Source organism: Meleagris gallopavo, chromosome 16, assembly GCF_905368555.1.
Source record: "Meleagris gallopavo chromosome 16, MGAL_WU_HG_1.1, whole genome shotgun sequence".
NCBI lineage: Eukaryota > Metazoa > Chordata > Aves > Galliformes > Phasianidae > Meleagris > Meleagris gallopavo.
In genome coordinates, this window is record NC_139419.1 from 12,660,399 (window position 1) to 12,680,018 (window position 19,620).

Consider the following 19,620-nt stretch of genomic DNA (forward strand, 5'->3'; position numbering starts at 1 on the left):
GGGGACAAAGCACTGAGCTCCTGCCAGGGAACAAAGGGGAAGTGGGTGACACGGCTGCCACCACCTCAGAGCTGAGGGCACAGCTGGCCCTGCCTGGCCTCCTGGGGGGAATGCAATTGGGGACAGCCCTGCCGTGTCCCCACAAGGCTCCACACCACCGTGCCCGACCCAGTGGCCGCCCCGCTGCCCATCTGCACGCAGCTCCCCGCTCTCACGTGGTGCAGAGCCAGAGGCATGCGTGCAGTCAGGCTGTGAGCATCCAACCCCCACTAAAATAGCTCCTGCGGCCTTCCCGGGTGTGATTTGAGCCCTGGCTGCCCTGAGGCCAAGATGGGGACACCCTTCCTTCTCAGTGCCACCTCCATCATCTGCAGGGCAGAACCCAGCCCGTGCCGGCCCACTGTGACTGGGTCAGGTTTCTGCACTGCACACCGACAGCCGGGGCACAGCACCAAGGCAGCAGCACGGCTGGGGCCGTCCCCTGTCCCTCCCAGGGAGCAGAGCAGCCAGGCCAGGTGGTGGAGGACACGGCGTTTATTGGCCACCTATAACTTAAGGGAGAGGGAAGCAGTGATACAAATGACGAGAGTCACGTCTCGGCTTTCCAGCCTTTCTCCTTCTCGTCCTTGGCCTGGATGCGCAGCTCCTCGTCCAGCCGCTCCTTGGCTCTCACCACCTGCAGGATGAGGGGACGGGCTGATGCAGAGGGCAGGGAGGCACCCACGCCTCCCTGCCCACCAGCACCGGGCTCTGAGTCCTTCATGCTTTAGCAGGACCGTGGAAGGGGTTCATCCATGCTGACTGCTAATGCTGTGGGTCCCTCAGCTCTGTGCTACCCCACAGGCATCCTCGAGTGCTGGCAGGCCTCCAGCATGATGAAGGGTGGGGATAAAACCTATCCCCAGCCCTTTTCTGGCACCGTTCTGCTTGGCTGGTGCCAATAGCCACCATTCCCTCCCTAAACAGCCAGGAAGAGGCAGCAAAGCTCTCCCTTTGCGGCCCACTAATGGGTTCAGCCCAAGCAGGAAGTGGTACTGCCCCAAAACATCTGTTTCTGGAAGGATCCTGCCCAATCAAAGGTAGCTAGATGGACTGAGGGCATAGCTGGGAGACTCCATAGCTCTCCTTCCTTTGCTCACCTTGGACTGCAGGTAGAAGGAGCCTCCCACCGACTTGTCGTTCACCTTGAACAAATGGTCGTAGTTCTGCCAAAGGAAAGCCTCCATCAGGAGCTGCCCCCTGCACTCCCCCTCCCCAAATCCCAGCGGCCTCTGGCTCCTGGAGGTGAGGCTGCTTCATGCAGTGGTGACAGACACCTTTGGAGGAGGAGGTGTCCCTCTCCAGCAGCTCTGCTGGGCAAACTGTGCTGCAGCTGGAGCAGGCAGACCTCTCCCAGAATGAACCATGCCCAAGGACTGTACCCACACACTTCCAGGGGCCCCCACCACCCCGTGCCAGCTCTCCCCAGCCGCGTTGCTCTGAGGAAACCTCTACCTTTTGGATCTCCTCCGGGTTGAGGCTGGAAACATTGAGGATCTGCTGAGCTTCTTGGAGGCTGATGCCAATGATCCTGGAGGCGGCGGCAGACTGAGGCCTCTCTGAGCGGCCCCGTGCATCTGCTGCAGCTCGGCTCGCTGCCCGGGGACACCGTCAGTCCTCCACCCACAACCCCAGAGTCCCCACAGCCACGGGGCTCCCAGGCAGGGCTGAGCCACGAAGCCCCATCCACGCCAGCCGCCCACCCGTTCCACGGGGTCACCCAGCTCCCCTCTCTGCCCGGTGCCGGGGAGGTGGCAGCAGGAGGGAGGTGTCCCCTCCCTGCACACAGCCCACGAGGGGCCGGGCTCAGCTCCTACCTGCGAACTCCTGGCGCAGCGCTCTCATGAAGGCCCGTCCGACCACTTGGGCCCCGACCAGGATGATCTGCGCCAGGTACTTGGCCTGCGGGGACCGGCCGGCTGTCACGGTCCCGGCCCACCGGAGCCCCACAGACACCCTGCCGCCCGCCGGGCCCCGTTTCCCCCCGGCCGCGGCCCAGAACCGCCTCCACCTCCCCTGGCGCCGCCGCTCCGCACGCGACCCGTCCCACGCCCGCTATCCCCGGACCTTGAGCCCCGCGCGGCTCCCCGAGCCCTGACTCGCCTCGCCATCCCCTCCCCGAGCTCTGCGTCCCCGTTGGGGCTGCACAGCGATCCCCGACCCGCCGCTCACCATCGTCCCCACCGCCTCTTCCGCTCCCCGCAAGGGCGCGGGGTCAGAGAGCAGAGGGCGAGGGGCGGAGCGTCGCCCTCCACCAGACGACGGCGCCCCCTGGCGGCGGCGCTGGGAGGGGAGGTCCGGGCCGCGAGCGCCGCGCACGCGCGCTAAAGAGGCGGGAGAGCGGCCGCCATTTCCCCCCGCCCGTCCTCCTCCGTTCCCTCACACAAGCACAGGAGCCACGGGCGGGGCTGCAGCGGCTTTAATGGCGGGGCCGGTCCCCTTGAGATGACTCCTCTCCGGCGAGGCTCGGTGTCCGTGCGGCGCCGTGAGGTCCGCCTGCGGCCTAGTCCTGTGGAGGCGGGACTCGGTGAGGCCCGATCCCGGTCCTCGCGGCCTCTCCCCTCATCCCCGCCTCGCTTACCCACTCGGCCTCATCCACGCCTTCGAAGGAGTCCTGCGGCAGCGGGTCGTGGCGGTTCCCCAGCCGGGCCACCATGGCACTGAGGAGCTGCGGGACAAGCAGGGCCGTGGGTCGGGGCGTCCTGAGGCTGCGGTCCCACCATCCCCGCACTCACCTCCTCCTTCTTCTGCTCATCTGTCTTCTCCCCCAGATACGTGGCCGCAGGGACAAACTTCCGTGCCGGTGCCTCCCTCGGGGCCTGGCTGACTGTGAGGGCAGCGTGATGCAGGCCGGTCCCACACCTGGGTGGTCCCATGCCCGCAAGGCCCTACACACCCACCTGGCTCCATGTCGGCAGGACGGAGCTCAGCGCGGCCCTGCTGCCCCTCCGCTCCCCCCAGCCAGGCGCTGGCGCTCAGGGCCGGCTCCCACCACACGCGGGTCGGAGGGAAGATGTCCTCTTGGAAATACTCTTTCTGCAGGGCATAGGATGGTGAGGGCGGCCCGTTGCTTTGACCCCCACACGGCCGAGCCCGGTGACTACCTTGACACGAGGCACACGGAAAGCCACCGGCTCGAGGCTGCCCTGTCCCAGCCGCAGCGCCCGGGCAAACTCCACCTCCCGCACGTTGCACACGGTCTTGCGCAGGAAGACGAAGCCCTGATGGGACGAATGTGTGAGCAGGGCTGGGAGCGGGGCAGGCGGCATGGCCCCGGAGGGCACCCTCTCACCTTGTGGGGGTCGCTGGAGGTGAAGCTGTTGCACTCGAGGAAATAGGGTGGCTCGGGAGTCACCTCGTAAAGGAAGACTCTGGTGTCACCCTGGGACAGTGGGATGGGGGCTGCTGTGAGGGCACGAGGACCCCACACCGTGGTGCCCTGTGTGGGGGAGCCCCCTAGAAACAGGCAAGCTCCATCTCACCTTGCCGGTGAGGAAGACAACACTGGTGTCCTCGTCGTAGAAGGGCAGGAGTGTGGATGGGGCCACATCGAGGCCGAGAACAGAGAGGGGCCCATCAGGCAGGGCCTGTGCACGGTACAGAAGGATCTTCCTCTCGCTGCGGCTGTGGGGGTGAGCAGGTGCAATGGCAGAACCCAGTGTGTCCCCATGGTGGGCACTGAGGAATGCCTTATCCTCTGGGACCATGCCCAGTGGTGGTGCGTGCCCACCCTCACCTGTCAAAGCCGGACACGAGGAGGAAATCACCTCCGCACACCCAGACCACGCGTGCCCCACGGCCTCCCTCGGGGCCACGACCCTCCTGTATGAGGAGAAGGAGGATGACTGGCAGCATGCCCTGCCCAGCAGCTCCCCATGGTGGGATCTGTCCCCCCAGCTATCCCATCCCACACTGTGGTCCCACCTGCTGGGGCTGGAGGCTGCACCGAGGCTCATAGAGCCGCAACCGGCCATCCTTGCTTGCTGTTGCCAGCTTCCTCCCATCAGGGCTCCAGGCCAGGCTGAAAATCTGGAAGATGGAGGATGCCTCTGTTACAGATCTGTGCCCCAGTGCTTGGCTGGCCTAGGGGACTTGGTGGCCAGCTATGTTGCCCTTTTGGTAGCCTGAAGTCACTTTCCCCCAGCACCATCTCAGCACTGTAATTCAGGAGCCAGCTTCAAGCTGACATCCAGTTGCGCTGCCGTGGTATGTCTGAGTGGCCCCCTGGTAATCCCTTCCCCTACCTGGTCTGTGTGTCCCTGCAGGCACAGCACCTCCTGCCCCGCACCCAGCTCCCAGATCCGCACTGTCATGTCGTAGGAAGAGGAGACAAGGAGGTCGGCTGCCACAGGGTGGAAGCGGATGGAGTAGATCTTCTCCGTGTGCCCTGGTGAGAAGAGCAGAGTGCCAGCACTGGGACAGGGACACCACCAGACCCACCTGTCCTCACTGCCAGTTCTTGAGCTGTGTCCGTGCACCACGCTCACCTCTCAGCACGGCCTCAGGCTCCTGCAGTGTGTCCCGCAGCCCGCCCTCAGGCACCCGCCACAGCCGGATCTTGGCATCCTCCCCCGCTGCAGCACCGACACAGGCAGAGAGAGACACAGGCAGGGGGTGAGCAGCAGTGTGGGGCACGGCGACCCATGGCAGGGTGCTGGTGCCAGTGTGTACCGACTGCAAGGCGCCGTGGGTCAAAGGGGTCCCAGGAGAGGTCGGACACTGCTGCACCATTCTGGATGGTGGGCACAGCCATGTCGGGGAGACGGCCTGGTTTGGAGAGCTGATGGAAAGCAAAGCATCACCTGGGGCATGCGTCAGGTGCCAATGTGCTGCTTGCAGTGATGGCACCAAGAATTGCTCCTGACTGCAGTACCTCAAGGACAGCGATCTGGCCACCAGCAGAGAGCAGTGGGAGGGCAACTCGCTGGTGGTTGGCACAGAAGCCGTCGCTCTCGCCCGGTGTGGTGAGGCTCAGCCCCCGCAGGTTGGTGATGTGGGTGTCACGGTGCAGCACTGTGCCCTGTGTGTGCCGGAAGCGGGAGCTGGGCCCTGCGTGGGTGGATGCTGCTGAGTGCCACGGCTCCTCCGGCCACATGGACCGGTGATGCCGAGCCCACCCTGCTGCCCACTCACCCAAAATACTCTGCAGTGACTTCTGGCTGGGGCTGCTGATGAAGCCACTGGAGGGGGCGGTGCTGGTGGAGAGTGAGGCGCTGACGCTGCTCGGTGAGGTCAGCGAGCCGGAGGGCGAAGAGTAGCCACTGCCCTCCTACAGGAGACAGTGGTGGGCAGGAGGTGCTCCCCCAGCTCTGCCACCCCCGGGGCCCCCCTTATCCCTGTGCTCACACTGCGGTCAGTATCCACGGGGCCGTCATTGGGCAGCTGGGTGCTGTGCACGGCGGCGATGAGCGGGGAGCAGAAGGTCTGTGTGGGTCTCCGTGCTGGGTGCAGGCTCACCCTCCCCACCTGCCAAGCAGCAGCGCTGTGACCAGCAGGCATCGGCAGAGGAGAGCCTGCCGCAGCATCCCAGCTGCTGGCTGTGTCAGGGAGCTAGCTGGTTCATCCCCCACAAAACCTCCTTTTTTTCCCCCTGGTTTTGTAATCATCCCCACTGAAACCTGCTGCTTGTGGTGTCTGGCTTATGGGGGTGCTCCTGATTTGCAGGAGGCCCCTCTCTGGCTCACAGCTTTGGAATCGTTAAGTGGTTCCAATACACATTTATAGTGTCTCAGAATGTCTACATTTTTAAAGAAGGTGGGGGAAATGCCTTTTCTTGATTAGATTTTTACTCTTTGCTGCACCTAGATGGAAATCAGAGCTCAGCTGACTGCAGAAGAACATTTCTGAGCAGTTTCTTCCTGGAAAACCATTTTAAACTGGGTGGGAGCAGATGAGATCTCCTGAAGCTGCGTTTGCATTCAAAGCCAACTGCTGCAGCCAAGGTGCAGTGCTGTGCGTCTCGTCCTCAAACACTTTTCCCACTCCACAGTCAGGAGGGGGCACACAGCCCGTGTGCTCCCCAAAAACTCCTTGGCTTTTGGCAAACGTGCAATTTGTGTAAATCTCCACTCCCCTTCCATGCATGTCCTGGCCCCATCCCAAGGCAGCGCAGTGGCTGTGCCAGTGCTGTGCCCGTGCCAGCGCTGTGCCCAGCCCCAGGTGCTGCCACCCTCGGGGAATCCTCCTGGCTGCCACTCACCTGCTGACTGTCCCCTGTCCACCAGGATTGGGCATCTGTGGCTGGCAGCATCCCAGCACAGTCAGGGAACAGATCCTCGTGGAATTCCTGGTTGGACTGCAGGAGAGGGAATGGCAAGACCGCTGTACTGAGCCACTGTGCTTGCCCGCACTAGGTGGGATGTGAACTGGTGCTCTGCCTGCTGTCCCTTGCTGTCACTGAGCACTGGTGGCTCCACGTAGGAGACCCCTGGACACCCTGGTGGTGCGGAGCCTCAGCCGCAGAGCTGCATGCTGGAGCCTGTAGCTATCAGATGCTGCTTGGCTTTGGGCTGCGCTGGGCACCCTGAAAGCATCCAAGTTCTGAAATGCAGCCCCCAGCTGCTGGCCTGCGGCTCCTGGCGTTGCAGCCTTGAGCACCCAGCCTCTGCTACCCAACACCAGCACCAGATTTCAGTCCCCAGCCCAAAGACTTCAGCATGTAGTGCCCAGGTTTCATCCCCCACAGGTTTCCCTCACCTTAGCCTGGAAACCTGAGTCTCCCCTCTACTCCCCATCACACCTGGCTGCTCTCCATTCCCCAGCGTGAGGGCAAGGGAATGAGTTGGGGGCTCCCAGAGTGAGTGGTGGCTGTCTCCATTTCCCCAGGGGCTGAGCCCTGCCTGTGGCAGTGTCCCTGTGGGGGCAGAGCCCTGGTCCACCCCAGCCTGTGGCCGCCCTGCAGCAGTGCTTACGCTCTGTTTCTTTTTTTTAAAGGTGGGTTTTTCCACAATAGTGTCTGTTTACAGAAAAGGGCATTTTCTTAAGCTGCCACCCTGTTTTTTTTCTGTCATTCAGAAAAATGCTTCAGGGGAATGATGCCAATGGAAGGAAAAACCTGAGCGCACTGGCAGCACCTTTGCCCTGTATGCTGTGGTGAGTGACAGGGAAAGCACCAGGGCACGAGGACGTGGGGTCACAGGGACCAAGCTTGGAGCTGAGGCTCTGTCTGATGGCCTCACACGCGCTCACCTTGCGAGGCACAATGTAGCTGACAGGGACAAGGAAGGTGTCGGTGAGCTGCAGGACGCGGAGCACCTCGCAGGCCATGACGTCCAGGGCCAGGCGGGGAACAGTGGCCAGGCCCCGTGTGTGTCCCTCCATCAGGCACTGAGTGACTGCAGACAGGCAGGACAGCCTTGGGGTGGGGGCAGGAGTAGGGGTCAAAGCACCCCAGTGTAGGATGCATTCTGTTTACCTTGGGTGAGGACAGGCTGAGCCGATGCCGCCTCCAAGCAGTACAGGAGGTTTTCTCCCTGGCAGAGATGAGGAGTAAGCAGGGTGTAGGATCACATTGCTGTGTCCCACCGCCCCAGCTCCTCACCTTCCCCGCCAGCACCAGCAGCCCTGTGTCGGCGTCATACAGCGGGATCACGGCCCTACAAGGAAAGGAAGGTGCTGAGCACTGGGAATGGGGCTCAGCAGTCTGCCCTGGCACACGGCAGCACCCCAATAAAGGCAGGGCTGGATCCTGCCCTCTTGACCTGTTCCCCCATGGGCACCCCAAGCCCAGTCCCATTTTCCTGGTGGTGCCAGAAAAGTACTGGGCAGGGTCCAACCGTGCCCATGGCAGCAGGGAGTGCTGGGTGCCCTGGGTCTGGCACATGGGAACGGCCCTTGGCATCTCCCCCATTTACAGCTTCCCACGCTACAGCCCTGCCACGCTCAGCCCTACTGTGACAGCTTTATGGCAGCAAGACCTTGGCGGCCGCCCATAGTTCCTGAAGTGTGCCAGTGTGTGGCACGGCAGTGAGGGCACGGGGCATGCAGGTGCCACCACAGGTGAGGAAACCCGGGGCCCACCTGGCCCTGCAGGCACAGCTCCGGGCTGCCCGGGCCAGCTTGGCCAGGATGGGGTGGGCGCGGGGCCATGGGGTGCAGCCTGCACACCACACACCTCGCTGGCACACGCTGCCCCACCAGTCCTGTGGTTGGGGCTGCCAGCTGGGCTGGCTGGCTGCAGTGTGCCTCATCCCTGTCCTTGTCCCTGTCCCATCCTGCACACGGGGGATGCTTGGTGGCCGGAGGGGACATGGAGCACCGAACCCCTTCTCTTCCTTCCCCATGATATGGGTGTGGAGGAGAAAACTCCAGAGGCAACTTTCAGGAGAACAAAGGGACAATATATTACTTTCGGGTTGACATTTTTGTGGTTGTGCCGGCTGGGGGAAGGGAGCACGTGCGGTGCCGGGATTTTACACGGATCGACTTTGAGGAAACAGCCAAACAAAGGCTGCCCGGCCCCGCAGCCCTGCACCACGGCGGGTCTCCATGGCAGGGACAGCGCGGGGCAGCAAGCAGACATCAGGGGCAGCCCCAGCCAGTACGGCGCAATCCCAGCCCGTGTTTGTTGGCACGACGTGGACAAACAATGCCGAGTAGCCGTGGCAAGCACGGGGATCGCTGTCGTCAGCCCTGCACTGCCACCACCACCAGGGGCAACGGCTGGGACAAGGGCAGCTCTGCTGCTGGGACATCTCGGGGTGGTGAATGTTATCCTGCAGTGCTCAGTGCAGCACTGCTGTCACGTGGGCTTCGCGACAGCCCTTCAACGACACGCACAGCCCCCGTCCCTACTGCACAATGGCGGTGTGCCCCAAAGCACACTGATCCCTGGCCGGGCAGCTAACAAGGTAATGGGGTAGCATAGCACTAGGGGTGCTGGAGACACTGGGACACAGGAGGCTGGGATTCCCAGCGGCCCTGGGGCAACTGGGACCCATACTTGGGTGACGGGTCAGCTAGGGCATGCTGAACCAGGGTTGCTGGGATGCCCAGCCCTGGTGCTACAGGCCTGTCAGGGTCTGGAGGTGCTTGGGGCCCATGGGTGCTGGGGACAGGGGAAGATGCCCGTACCCACACCCGTACCCACACCCGGGGGTGCCAGCGGGTCCCTGGGGTCCCCCCACACCGGGCCCCAGGTGCGCAGGGGGCGGAGCCTACTTGGAAGCCCCGCCCCGACCATCGCCCCCTGGTCCTCACAGCCAATAGGAAGGCGGCGGGAGAGTCGGCCCCGCCCCCCAGCGCCAGGCCACGCCCCTCGTCCTAAAAGCCGCCCCCCGGGCCCGGCGCCGCCAGAGAGGGGAGCATCCGCCCGCCGCCATGGAGTGAGTGTCCGGCACGGCCCCGCCCGGCCCCGGTGAGTGCCGCGACCACGGGCCGGGAGGGACCGGCAGTCTGTGCTCGGCCGTCCCTGCTGGGTCACAGGGTGACCCCGTCTTGGCTAGGGATGGAGCCTCGGCGGCAGCCCGGTGGCGTACGGGGACGAGGGCGCTGGTGGCCGGTCCCCAGCACGATGGCCTCGCGGGTCCCGTCCCACGGGCAGACCCTGGTGCGTCGTCGTGGGGAGGGATGACGTGTGGCCGGGGGGACTCCTGCTGTCCCTAGGTGTCACTGCTGCTGGCTGGGTGACAGTGACCCATCCTGCCAGCAGCCAGGCTCCAGGATACGTGTGGGACCCGATGCGGTCCATCCATGCGTGCCCATCCCAATGCGGCAGCAGGGCTCGCTGCTCGGGGGATAGCAAGCAGGGAGCCTCTGGCACCAGCGTCCGATGGGGAAGCGTGCCAGCAGGGCACCGATCAGCCTGGCCGCCGGCCACGGGGATGCCCCACCGGCTTCCTGCTGCGCCTGCTGGAGTGACACCGGAGCTGCCACCCTGCCGGCCGTGACAGGGGCTGAGCATCCCTCACTCCTCCCTTGTGCCCACCGAACCGCCAGCAGCACCCGGGCATCCCAGCGGGCGACGCTGCGGTGACAGCACCGAGCAGAAGCGAGTCCCCATCCTCGAGCGAGCCCGTCCCGTCCCCGTGGCGGCGGCCTGGTCTGACCGAGGACCGGGTGCTGCCCACGCGGCGCTGGGCCGTGCCGCCGTGACGAATGACACTAATTACTATTTTTCCTCGCACCACGCCAAGCCCGGTGGCCCAGCCGGGTCGCCCTGACGCAACGCTGCCTGCCCGGCTGGCTCCGCCACCCGACGGGACGCGGCGGGAGGAAGCGCTCGGGGACAGCACGGCCACAGTCAGGCCGCAGGAATCCGCGCGTGGCAGCGGGGCGGCACCGCTGGCTCCGGGCGAAGCGGCTCTGCTGGTTTTTCCCCTTCCCGGCACCTGAGAGCGTGGCCGGGTCACCGGGGCAGGAGCAGGCCGAGGGGCTGGCGCGGGGGGGAGGCAATAAGCAGGCCCGCATTCCTCCCTGGCTGCTGCGGAAACTTTAATTAAATAGGGAGGGAGCGCGGGAGGAGGTGGGAGCTGCGGCGGAGGGCGTCTGGAAGGGAAAAGGGGGATTAGGGGCTGGTCGTGCAGCTCCGCTGGGCACGGGGAGGGGGCACGCACCGACACGGGGGTGTTCGGGGGCGTCACGGAGCTGGGGAAGGCCCTGCATTCCTCTGTGCGGGGCCCAGGGCGGTGGTGGGGATGGAGCTGCGTGTGCCGGTGCCCACCGGGCTGGCTGCGTGCCGGCAACAACGGCGGCTTTGTTCTGCACGGGGAGCCGAGCGGACACGGGGCCTCACTCACCGGGGTGTGGGGACAGGAGGGGTGTCCCGGCTGTGCTGGATACCCCCGGCTCAGGAATCCACCGTGACATGGGGTGGGATGAGAGCTTGTGGGACTGCGCAGTCCCCTCTGGCCCTTAAGGCCCAGTCCTGGGGTTCAGGGCACCCTGGGCTCGCCAGCCTCAGAGCCAGATGGGCACAGACCTAGGTGAGCGCACAGCCCTGCAGGCACTGGTAGTACCGGGGATGCTCACCCAGTGGCAGGGCCAACATTAGCTTCCTTGTGGCAGTCTGGAGCTCCAACTGTCCCCTCCTGCCCAGGTGTCACCCTGCAGCTTAGGGTTAGGGACACACTACTGTCACCACAGCAGCCGGTGCTGCCACCCACCCCGTGCTGTGCCTGGCTGGCATCGGGCTCTCCCTTGGGCACAGAAAGGGGTGCCATGTCCCCATGTGCACCAAGTGGACACCCAGCTGCTCAACCCAGGGAATGGGAACAGTGCTCCCACTCCCTCAGGCTGGCAGGGAGAGGCTGTGCAAGAGGGGGAGGCTGAGCCTGGATCCTCCTGCAGCCGGAAAATATGAATAATTCGGCAAGTATCTGCGGTGCAGGCCTGGGGAGCTCAGCCAAGGAGCAGCGGGCCGCTGCCAGGGCAAGATGGCCAAGCACCTCTGGGAGAACCGCTTCTCCCCGGTGCGGCCATGCTGCCCCTGCCAAGCTGCCAGGCTCCAGGCTCCAGGCTGGGCTCACCTCTTGGCCCCACGTGCTCATCAAGGGGCTGGGCAGCATGCTGGTGTGTGCTGCAGGAGCACGACACGATGGTGCTGGCAGAGTGGTGGCAGAGGTGTGGAGCCACAGGTGGAGCGCGTGGTGCCTGACCGGCAAGGCAGGATGCTCGGCCGCGGTCACGACCCAGCCCAACCTGCTCGGGGCCAGTGAGCGGAGCCTGGCAGCTGGGGAGGAAATGCCAGCATAATTAAAGGGCTGAGAGGCTCAGAGTCAGCAGCTGGTTGCAGCACGGACACGTCAGCGAAACCCGACCCTGGCATTGCAAAACCAGGTCCCAACCCAGGGCCTGTGCCCCGCCGGCACCATGCTGCCCACCCCAGCAGGCACAGCCCCGCACCATGCTGCCCTCGAGGCTTTGGCCATCCCAGCGTGCCTGCTGTCCCTGCTCAGCTGTCCCATGTCCAAGCTGAGGGTTGGTGCTGTCACCTCCATCCGCCGGCTCAGTGCTTAATGCCAGCAGTGTCCCCCAGCCACTTCATGAGGCTGCATGATGCTCTTTTGGCACAGCACGTCACCATGACTATGGCTTGCTGGGTACCCTGCCCCAGGCTTACCCACGCACGGGGCGTGGGCCAGGGGCTCAGTGACCGTGACTGCATGGCCACAGAGCGGCTCCTCCCAGTGCTGGTGTCCCTGGGCCAAGTGACTCAGGCAGCTGTGGTGACCCTGCCCAGCGGCGCGGGCGCACCCCACCCTTGGGCGCACCCCGAGCCCACAGCCTCCTCCTTAACCCTGTCCTGCTGTAGGCGAGCGCGGTAATCTGGGGGGACTCGTGGTGTGGTGTTGCCCAATGGCACAACCGGGGCTCGGCACAGCCGGCTGAGGCCCCCCATGGCGGGGCATGGGGCAGCCAGCAGCATGTGCTGCTGTGCTACCCGGTAGCCCCCCGCGCACAGCGGGGCCCCAGTGAGTTGCAGGGTTTATTTGCCTGCAGCTATTAACGACTTTCAGCGGCTCGCCAGAAGGGGAGGAGGTGACTGGCGCGCTGGGAAGGGGCTGCTAGGGCCATACACCCCGCAGAGCCCCTCTGTCACCCTATGTGCCCTGCCATGCAGTGATGAAGGAGGCAGGGCCCTGGCCCTCCTGCCCTCAGCCCTGCGTCTCACCCCTTGCCTGCACTAATTAGGGCTGTCATTAAAAGAGCTGAAAGACAGGGCTGAGAGACGAGCCGTGTCCTGAGCAAGGACATCAGCCAGCATGTCTGTCCCTGGGACGTGGGCACAGAGGAGCTGGAGCAGGGCTTGTTTCAGCCCTGCTCACACCAGGAGCATCCTCTCTTCGGTCTCCTGTGTCCCAGTCAGTCAGTGCCAGAGGGATGGGGATTGTAGCCCAGGGGCTCTGCAACCAACGAGGCCGGTGCTGTGCCAGAATCTTGGGATGCCAACAGAGGAAGCTTTTTGGGATGCAAAGTCGCCACGTGCAGCCAGGGATTTGGGAGACAAGAGCACTGGAGGTCTGCCAAGGGCTGAGCCCACTGCAGGGTCACAGCTTGGCCCAGGGCCCTTGGAGCAGGACAGGGCTGGGCAAGGGCTCCCCAGGGCCCATCAGCAGTGCTGCAGTCCCCAAACTGTCAGTCCCCAAACTCTGCTTCCTTGCAGCCGTGTCCCTGAGCCACCCTGCTGTGGCAGGGACAGTGGCTGCTTTGTCCTCACACCAGCAGCATTTCATTGGCCCAGGTCACCTCATGGCAGTGCCACCTCCAGGTACCACTGCCTTTGAGTGCCACAGCCACCACCAGCTCCTGTGCTTCCCTGGTGTAGGCGAAACCTCCAGCTCTGGTTGCTGTAAACAGCATCACCATCTGAGTACCTCACAGTACCGACAAACTCCCCAAAACACTGTGCTGGGTTTCAGCCTAGTGCTGGGGGCCACACACCCAACCCATACGGGTCACCTCACAGCTCTTATGGGGTGAAGCAATGGCAGGGGCAGAATCCTATGGTGTGGGGTCCTGGGGGGCTCAGGCGGGTGGCTGCTGCACGGACGGCACAAGGAAAGGGTTAAGTCCTGCTCGGCTGCGGGAAGCAGGGCTGGCTCCCACCCCCTTCGCTGGCGGAGGCCGAGCCGGGTGCGTCTGCTGGGATGGAGGCGGCGCGTCCCACATGTTTGGTTTGCACCCTGCCGAGAGCAGCCGGGAAAGGAGGGGCCCTTTCCCTGCCGCCCGCCATGTGGGTCGTGTTGCCCCACGAGCCATGACACCGCGCATGGAGGAGCTGGGGGTGCGTGGCTCTAAATCCAGGGGATGTGGGGAGGGGGACAGCGGAGCGCTTAGCAGCCCGTGCAATGCTTCATGCACGGGGCAGAGCAGCAGCAGAGGCCTTCAGGCTCCGCTATGGTCACTTTGGGGCTGGAGTGTCCCAGGCAGGGAAGGAAGGGAGGTGGGCAGCCAGTGGTGGCAGGGCTGAGCACAGCTGTCCCTGCCCCACCAGGAGCCAGGTCAGGGGTTCCCACGCCAGCCTGGCCTGGGAGCATTTTGGAGCCAGCCCCTTCCTGAGCGCTGCCCAAAATGCTGTGTGCTTTGTGTGTGAAGCCATGCGTGCCTGGGCGACAGTATCCTCATGCAAACCTCTCTCCCACAGAGCTGACACCATGAACCAGCTGGTCCTTTGCACGCTGCTGCTGCTGCTGTTGCACCCTGGGCAGCTGGCACGGGCATGTCCCACAGGCTGCCAGTGCCAGGACCCCACGACCATCCTGTGCGCGGCCAGGCGGGGCCACACTGTGCCACGAGGGCTGCCCCCCAGCACCCTCTCCCTCTATGTCTTTGAGAATGGTATCACGACGCTCAGCGAGGACAGCTTTGCAGGGCTGCCTGCCCTGCAGCTCTTGGACCTCTCACAAAACAAGATCACTAGCATCCAGAAAAACATCTTCCAGCCCCTAACGGAGCTCGTCAACTTGGACCTGTCCTCCAACCAGCTGCAGGAGATCACCAACGAGACCTTCCACGGGCTGCGGCTGCTGGAGCGGCTCTACCTGCAGAAGAACAGGATCCAGCACATCCACGCCACCGCGTTCGACACGCTGGAGAATCTCCTTGAGCTGAAGCTGCAGAACAACCAGCTCCGGGCCGTGCCCCCGCTTGACCTGCCCAACCTCCTCCTGCTGGACATCAGCTGGAACAAGATCCCTACCATTGCGCCTGGCACCCTCCATGCCATAAACATCGAGTCCCTGAAGATCGCAGGGCTGGGTCTGACGAGCTTGGACGAGGAGCTCTTCCAGCCCCAGAACAACCTGCACGAGCTGGACGTCTCTGACAACCTGCTGGAGCGCGTGCCGGTGGTACTGCGGCGCCTGGGCAGCCTCACCAAGCTCAGCCTGGCTGGCAACGCGCACATCTCCCAGCTGCCACCTGAGGACTTCCGTGGCCTTCACAACCTGCAGGAGCTGGATATCAGCAACCTCAACATCAACACCATTCCTCGGGACTTCTCCAGGTTCTTCCCGAGGCTCCGTGCCATGACAGCTTCCGGAAACCCCTTCAACTGCATCTGCCAGATGAGCTGGCTGGTGCAGTGGGTGAACGCCAGCGGTGTGCTCCTCCGGCGGCCCGAGGAGACACGCTGCCACTTCCCCCCAAAAAACTCAGGGAAGCTCCTCCACCACCTGCAGTATGCCGACTTTGGCTGCCCCACCACCACCACCACCACTGCTGCCACCACCTCCCCTCCACGCACCACTGCGCCGCGACCACCTGTGCCCATTCCCACCGGCAGCCGCCCGCCGCCGGAGCCCAGCACCACCATCGCCACCCCGCAGCCCCGCGCCGTCCCCTTCAGCTCCACACCGGTGCCCTTCAGCCTCACTCCAGCTGCCAGCAGCCCCCCGCCGCAGCTCTGCCCCCCACGCACGTGTTTGAATGGTGGCACCTGCCAGCTGGGTGCCCACAGTCACCTGTGGTGCCTGTGCCCACCAGGCTTTGCTGGGGCATTCTGTGAGGAGGACGAAGAAGAGGAGGAAGAAGAGGAGGCGGCGGCGAGGGGCACGACGCTGTCCCCAGCCACACCAGCAGCACCTCCGAGCCGGAAGATCAGCATCACACAGGTGAGCAGCACCTCACTGCGGGTGGACCTGCAGAACTACTTCCAGTCCAAAGCCCAGCTGAAGGGCATCCGGCTGAGCTACCGCAACCTCTCCGGGCCGGAGAAGCGCCCCGTGATGCTCCGCTTGCCGGCTTCTCTCTCCGAGTACACAGTGCGGGCACTGAAACCCAACTGCACCTACCGCGTGTGTGTGGGGCCGCTGGGGGAAAAGGGCTCCAGGGAGGAGTTCTGCGTGGAGGCGCACACCTTGCCGGCGAGCCACCAGCAGCACTCACCTGTCACCCAGAGCAAGGACAACAACCTGGCCCTGATGATCGTCCCCGCGTTGGCCGCCGTGCTGCTGCTGGTGGTGGTGGTGACGGCAGTCACTTACTACCGCCGGCACCGCCGGGCCAAGGAGCACGCAGGGGGCGGGGTGGAGGCCGGCCCGCTGGAGCTGGAGGGTGTGAAGGCGTGCCTAGAGAACGGCGAGCGGGGCGGGCACGGCTGCCGGGGGCCCGAGAATGCGGTGCTGGCGGGTGGCCCCGAATGCGAGGTGCCGCTGATGCAGGCGCACTACCCCAGCAACAACAACAGTGCAGCACTGAAGCCCTCCTACTTCTGAGCCGGGAGCGCTGCGTGGCACCTCCGGGCCGAGGAACGGCGGGGAGTTAACTGAGCCCAAACCCATAACGTGCAATTCTGAGGGGCTTACACACGTGGGGAGCAGTCACCGATTGCACCGCTCGGCCCTAAGTGCCTTGATTCCCGTGACCCGACGCAGAACGCGGGCAGCGAAGGTTTTGCTTTTTAATTCAGGTTTGGGTCGGCCTTCTTGTTTTAGCGAGTGCTAGGAAGGAAGACAGAAGGACGACGGCGGTGACTCGGCTGAGGGGCGGCGATGTGCTGGCAACAGGGCCCCTCAGTGGAGCGTGGCCGCGGTCCCCACTCCCTGGAGCTGATGTGAGCGGCGCGGCCCGGCTGAGGAGCTGTGCACCTCAGCACCGCCGGGCTGAAGGACGCGCCGCGCGGGCGCACGGGGAACCAGAGCTTTACAAACTCAGAGAGAATATTTATACGCGGTTATTTCCCATTTCTTCTGGGAAAACTTTTTCTAGTACAGGTTTTGTAAGGCAGACCAGAAGGATGTCATTTTGTAAAAAAAATAATAAAAGAATAACAACAACAACAACGAGAAATCCTGCCCAGAGTTGGCAAGGTGGGGGCTGCAGGACCCCCCAGCGACTGCGCAGCACGGCTTGCCCCAGGGCCGTGCCCGTGTCCCTGTGTCCCCTTGTCCCCTTCTTGCTGTCAGCAGATGACTCAGAGCACAGAGGGTGGTTTCCCCCATTCTGAGGAGGATCCCCCACGAATCCACCCCCCACTGCGAGTGCTAAGGAGGTGTCACCAAAACAGAGGCGGCGAGCTCCGAACGCGCCCTGGCCCTGCACATCATCCCGCCTGACTTCATCGCGTGCGCTGCCAGATGGCTGCGGGGCGGCGGACACACAGCCCGGCCCAACCCGATAACCTCCTGACGTCACCCTCCTCCTCCTCACTGCAGGGCTGAGGGGCTGCGGGGGGCTCTGCTGGCACTGAGCCTCCAGCCTCGATATGCCTGAGGTGAGCGTGGCCAAGTGCAGCCTGCAGCATGGTTGCAGTCCGCAGCACGGCCACAGCTCCCTGCCCAGGGTCTGTGACCACGGCCATGGCTGAGGTAGCCACGTCGGGCCCCCACTCCTATGTGTGAGCCCCTGGCCGTGCTCGTGCGCTGACTGCGGCGGGGGCTTGGGGCCGGCACTAGGTTCCTGCTGCCAAGTGCTTTCTGTTCCAACCTCTGGTTTTAATCGTTTTCCAATCCTTTATCTTTTGGGCTGGAATTTTCCAGGTTGGGTCCCTGCCCGCGGAGGTATGTTTTATTTGGAGAAAGTGAGCAAAGCAGGCTGAAATGCCGCCACGGCCAGCTGCCGAGAGGGCTGCGGAGCTGGGAACCCCTCCTCAGGTGAGCGCCATGTAGCCCCCGCCTCGCTGGGCCCCCTGGGTGCACCCATAGGGCATGGCCCTGACCCGGCCTCGTGTGCTCTGGATGCAATTAGGGGCGCGGGGCGGCGGCGGGGCCGTCTGCACCCCCCCGGCTCCCAGGTGGGTTTCCGGCAGGGCTGGCTCCCATTAGGGCCGGCACGGCGGTGGCGGGGGCCCCTCTCTGGCGCGGGCGGGCAGGCGCGAGGGCCACGCTCGCCCGCTCAAAGGGCCCATTGTGGTTCTCTCCCCACAGATTTTTCAAATTAACATCCCAAATTCCTCTGAAAATTGCTGCTGTGTAAATATTTTCACTGCAAGCTTTGTATATTTTCCAGCCTTGCAAGGAGAGCAGAAAACTCCCCGGCGGAGCTCGAGCCCCGTGCCGGCGAGTGGTGGGTGCTCCCTGTGTCACCACTGTGGCCCCAGCCAGGACTGACCATGGAGCCCCTTCCCTCTGTGCCCCTTTCTTTTCCCTTCCCATTATTCCTATGGGCTCCAGGACCCTGCTGGGTTGGCAGCTTTCAGCAACTCTTAAGCACTGTGCTGGCACAGCGGTGCCACTTGGTCCCCATCCACTCGTGCCATGGTGTCAGCACAGTGGCATTCAAGGATACTGCTGGCACATGGCACAGCTTTCATCTTGCACTTTGGGGTTTCATTCCACAGCCCTTCTGCTGCCACCTCCCTGCTTCCCCAGCACATAGCTGCTGTACCAGGGTCCCCTGGGCAGCAAACTGGGCACTGTGGCTGAGCACAGCCCTGGCATGCGGGAACACAGCAGTGGCAGCAAAGCGTGGCACTTGGATCCCTTGATACTTGGCACGCACCCCTGAACCCGCATGGCTTTACAGGAGCTCAACTGCACCCAAAAAGTTCTGTTGCAGCCCCAAAATTGCCCTCACGGCCCCAAATATGCAGCCTCAAAACCCCCGCAGTTCCCTACACTAAGTGCAGAAGTCCCCCCGCCTGCTGCCAGCTCCACTGCAGCCCAGAGCAGATGAGCACGGCACATTGTGCGGCGCTGCTAATTCCTCCGAGCTGAATCAGCGCAGGGAACGGATTGCAAAACCCCTTGACATGAAACCAAAAAAAATCCCTTTTGCTGTTCAAGCCCACAGGGTGGTCACCGAGTGCCCTGGGGACAAAGCACTCCGGCTGGGGCTCAGCAGGCAGTGGGACACATCATGGTGTCCCCAACACCTGGCAGCCCACGCTGGGTAGCCATGGCTGCAGAAGAGCCCTGGCAGGACACACAGCTTTGCAGGGCCACAGCAGGGGTGCCAGGGTCCCCAACCCCCTGCCCCGGGGTGAGGGATGTCCACAGTGAGCTGGAGGAGGGTGCCATGTGTGTCAGTGTCCTGCAGCCCCCGCGTACTGCGGTGAAGCCTCGGCTGCCAGGAGGAGCTTGTGGAAAGGCAGAAATATTGCCGGCTTCCTGGAAAGCTGACGAGGCCAGGGCTGGGGAGCGGCGGTCGCCCGCAGAGGCGGCTGTGGGCCAGCACGAGGCTGGGATGGGGCTGTGGCCCATCTGGGAGCGATTTCGGCAGTGACGGAGCTCACCACACTCCCGCCAGAGCAAGGCACACGGCTATTTTTGCAGGAGCAGAGTGGGCTGTGGGGCCGCACGGCGTTAACCCCTCCAAGCAGCAGTGGGACACCTTCATCCCTCCTTGTGCCAGGTGTGGGCACCAGGAGCTGGCAGGAGCAGAGAGAAAAGCCTGGGGGTGAGGGTGGGGGTTAGCAGGTACGCTACTGTTTTGGAGGTGGGTATTGGGACAGAGATCCATCCTGCTCAGGGCTCTGCCACTGAGGCATTGCAGATGGGGTGGGTGTTGTTGGAAAACCCCAAAATGCCCCAGAATCATAGGAAATGGCTGCTAGGTGCTGGGAAAAGCCAGCACATATGGCTCAATGGCCACGTCAGGACAGGGGGAGGTCCTGCTGGAGCTACTGCATGGGGATTTGGATGTGTGCACCCCTAGGATGAGTCCCATCGCAGCGGGGAGCCTTGAGAAGCTGAGGGTGTGGGG

At 63.8% G+C, this 19,620-nt stretch overlaps 3 protein-coding genes across 5 annotated transcripts in view; 1 reads left to right on the forward strand and 2 right to left on the reverse strand.

Moving 5' to 3' along the window:
* Positions 1-516: 516 nt before the first annotated feature.
* Positions 517-2,415, reverse strand: PAM16 (presequence translocase associated motor 16). Its single transcript, XM_085237740.1, has 5 exons — positions 2,212-2,415; positions 1,857-1,941; positions 1,495-1,634; positions 1,140-1,205; positions 517-676 (listed from the first exon to the last, which is right to left on the reverse strand). The coding sequence occupies exons 1-5, from the start codon at positions 2,212-2,214 to the stop codon at positions 590-592; spliced, it is 381 nt and encodes a 126-aa protein (XP_085093866.1). The 5' UTR covers positions 2,215-2,415; the 3' UTR covers positions 517-589.
* A 28-nt stretch (positions 2,416-2,443) lies between these two features.
* Positions 2,444-19,620, reverse strand: part of CORO7 (coronin 7) — a 34,990-nt gene continuing 17,813 nt past the window's right edge. For 2 of the 3 annotated variants that reach the window (XM_085237726.1, XM_085237729.1), the window contains 18 exons: positions 7,580-7,634; positions 7,454-7,511; positions 7,228-7,373; positions 6,239-6,334; positions 5,386-5,505; positions 5,173-5,308; positions 4,913-5,088; positions 4,711-4,819; positions 4,527-4,613; positions 4,284-4,426; positions 3,964-4,068; positions 3,776-3,861; positions 3,522-3,663; positions 3,332-3,421; positions 3,144-3,260; positions 2,940-3,075; positions 2,621-2,866; positions 2,444-2,548 (listed from right to left, as the gene is read on the reverse strand). In XM_085237726.1, the coding sequence (XP_085093852.1) occupies positions 2,631-2,866; positions 2,940-3,075; positions 3,144-3,260; positions 3,332-3,421; positions 3,522-3,663; positions 3,776-3,861; positions 3,964-4,068; positions 4,284-4,426; positions 4,527-4,613; positions 4,711-4,819; positions 4,913-5,088; positions 5,173-5,308; positions 5,386-5,505; positions 6,239-6,334; positions 7,228-7,373; positions 7,454-7,511; positions 7,580-7,634 (2,038 nt within the window). In that variant the 3' untranslated portion in view covers positions 2,444-2,548; positions 2,621-2,630. The remainder of the gene's footprint in view (positions 2,549-2,620; positions 2,867-2,939; positions 3,076-3,143; positions 3,261-3,331; positions 3,422-3,521; positions 3,664-3,775; positions 3,862-3,963; positions 4,069-4,283; positions 4,427-4,526; positions 4,614-4,710; positions 4,820-4,912; positions 5,089-5,172; positions 5,309-5,385; positions 5,506-6,238; positions 6,335-7,227; positions 7,374-7,453; positions 7,512-7,579; positions 7,635-19,620) is intronic. The other variant, XM_085237728.1, reaches the window with a different exon arrangement.
* VASN (vasorin) lies at positions 9,261-16,767 on the forward strand. Its single transcript, XM_085237730.1, has 2 exons — positions 9,261-9,394; positions 14,123-16,767. The coding sequence occupies exon 2, from the start codon at positions 14,133-14,135 to the stop codon at positions 16,191-16,193; it is 2,061 nt and encodes a 686-aa protein (XP_085093856.1). The 5' UTR covers positions 9,261-9,394; positions 14,123-14,132; the 3' UTR covers positions 16,194-16,767.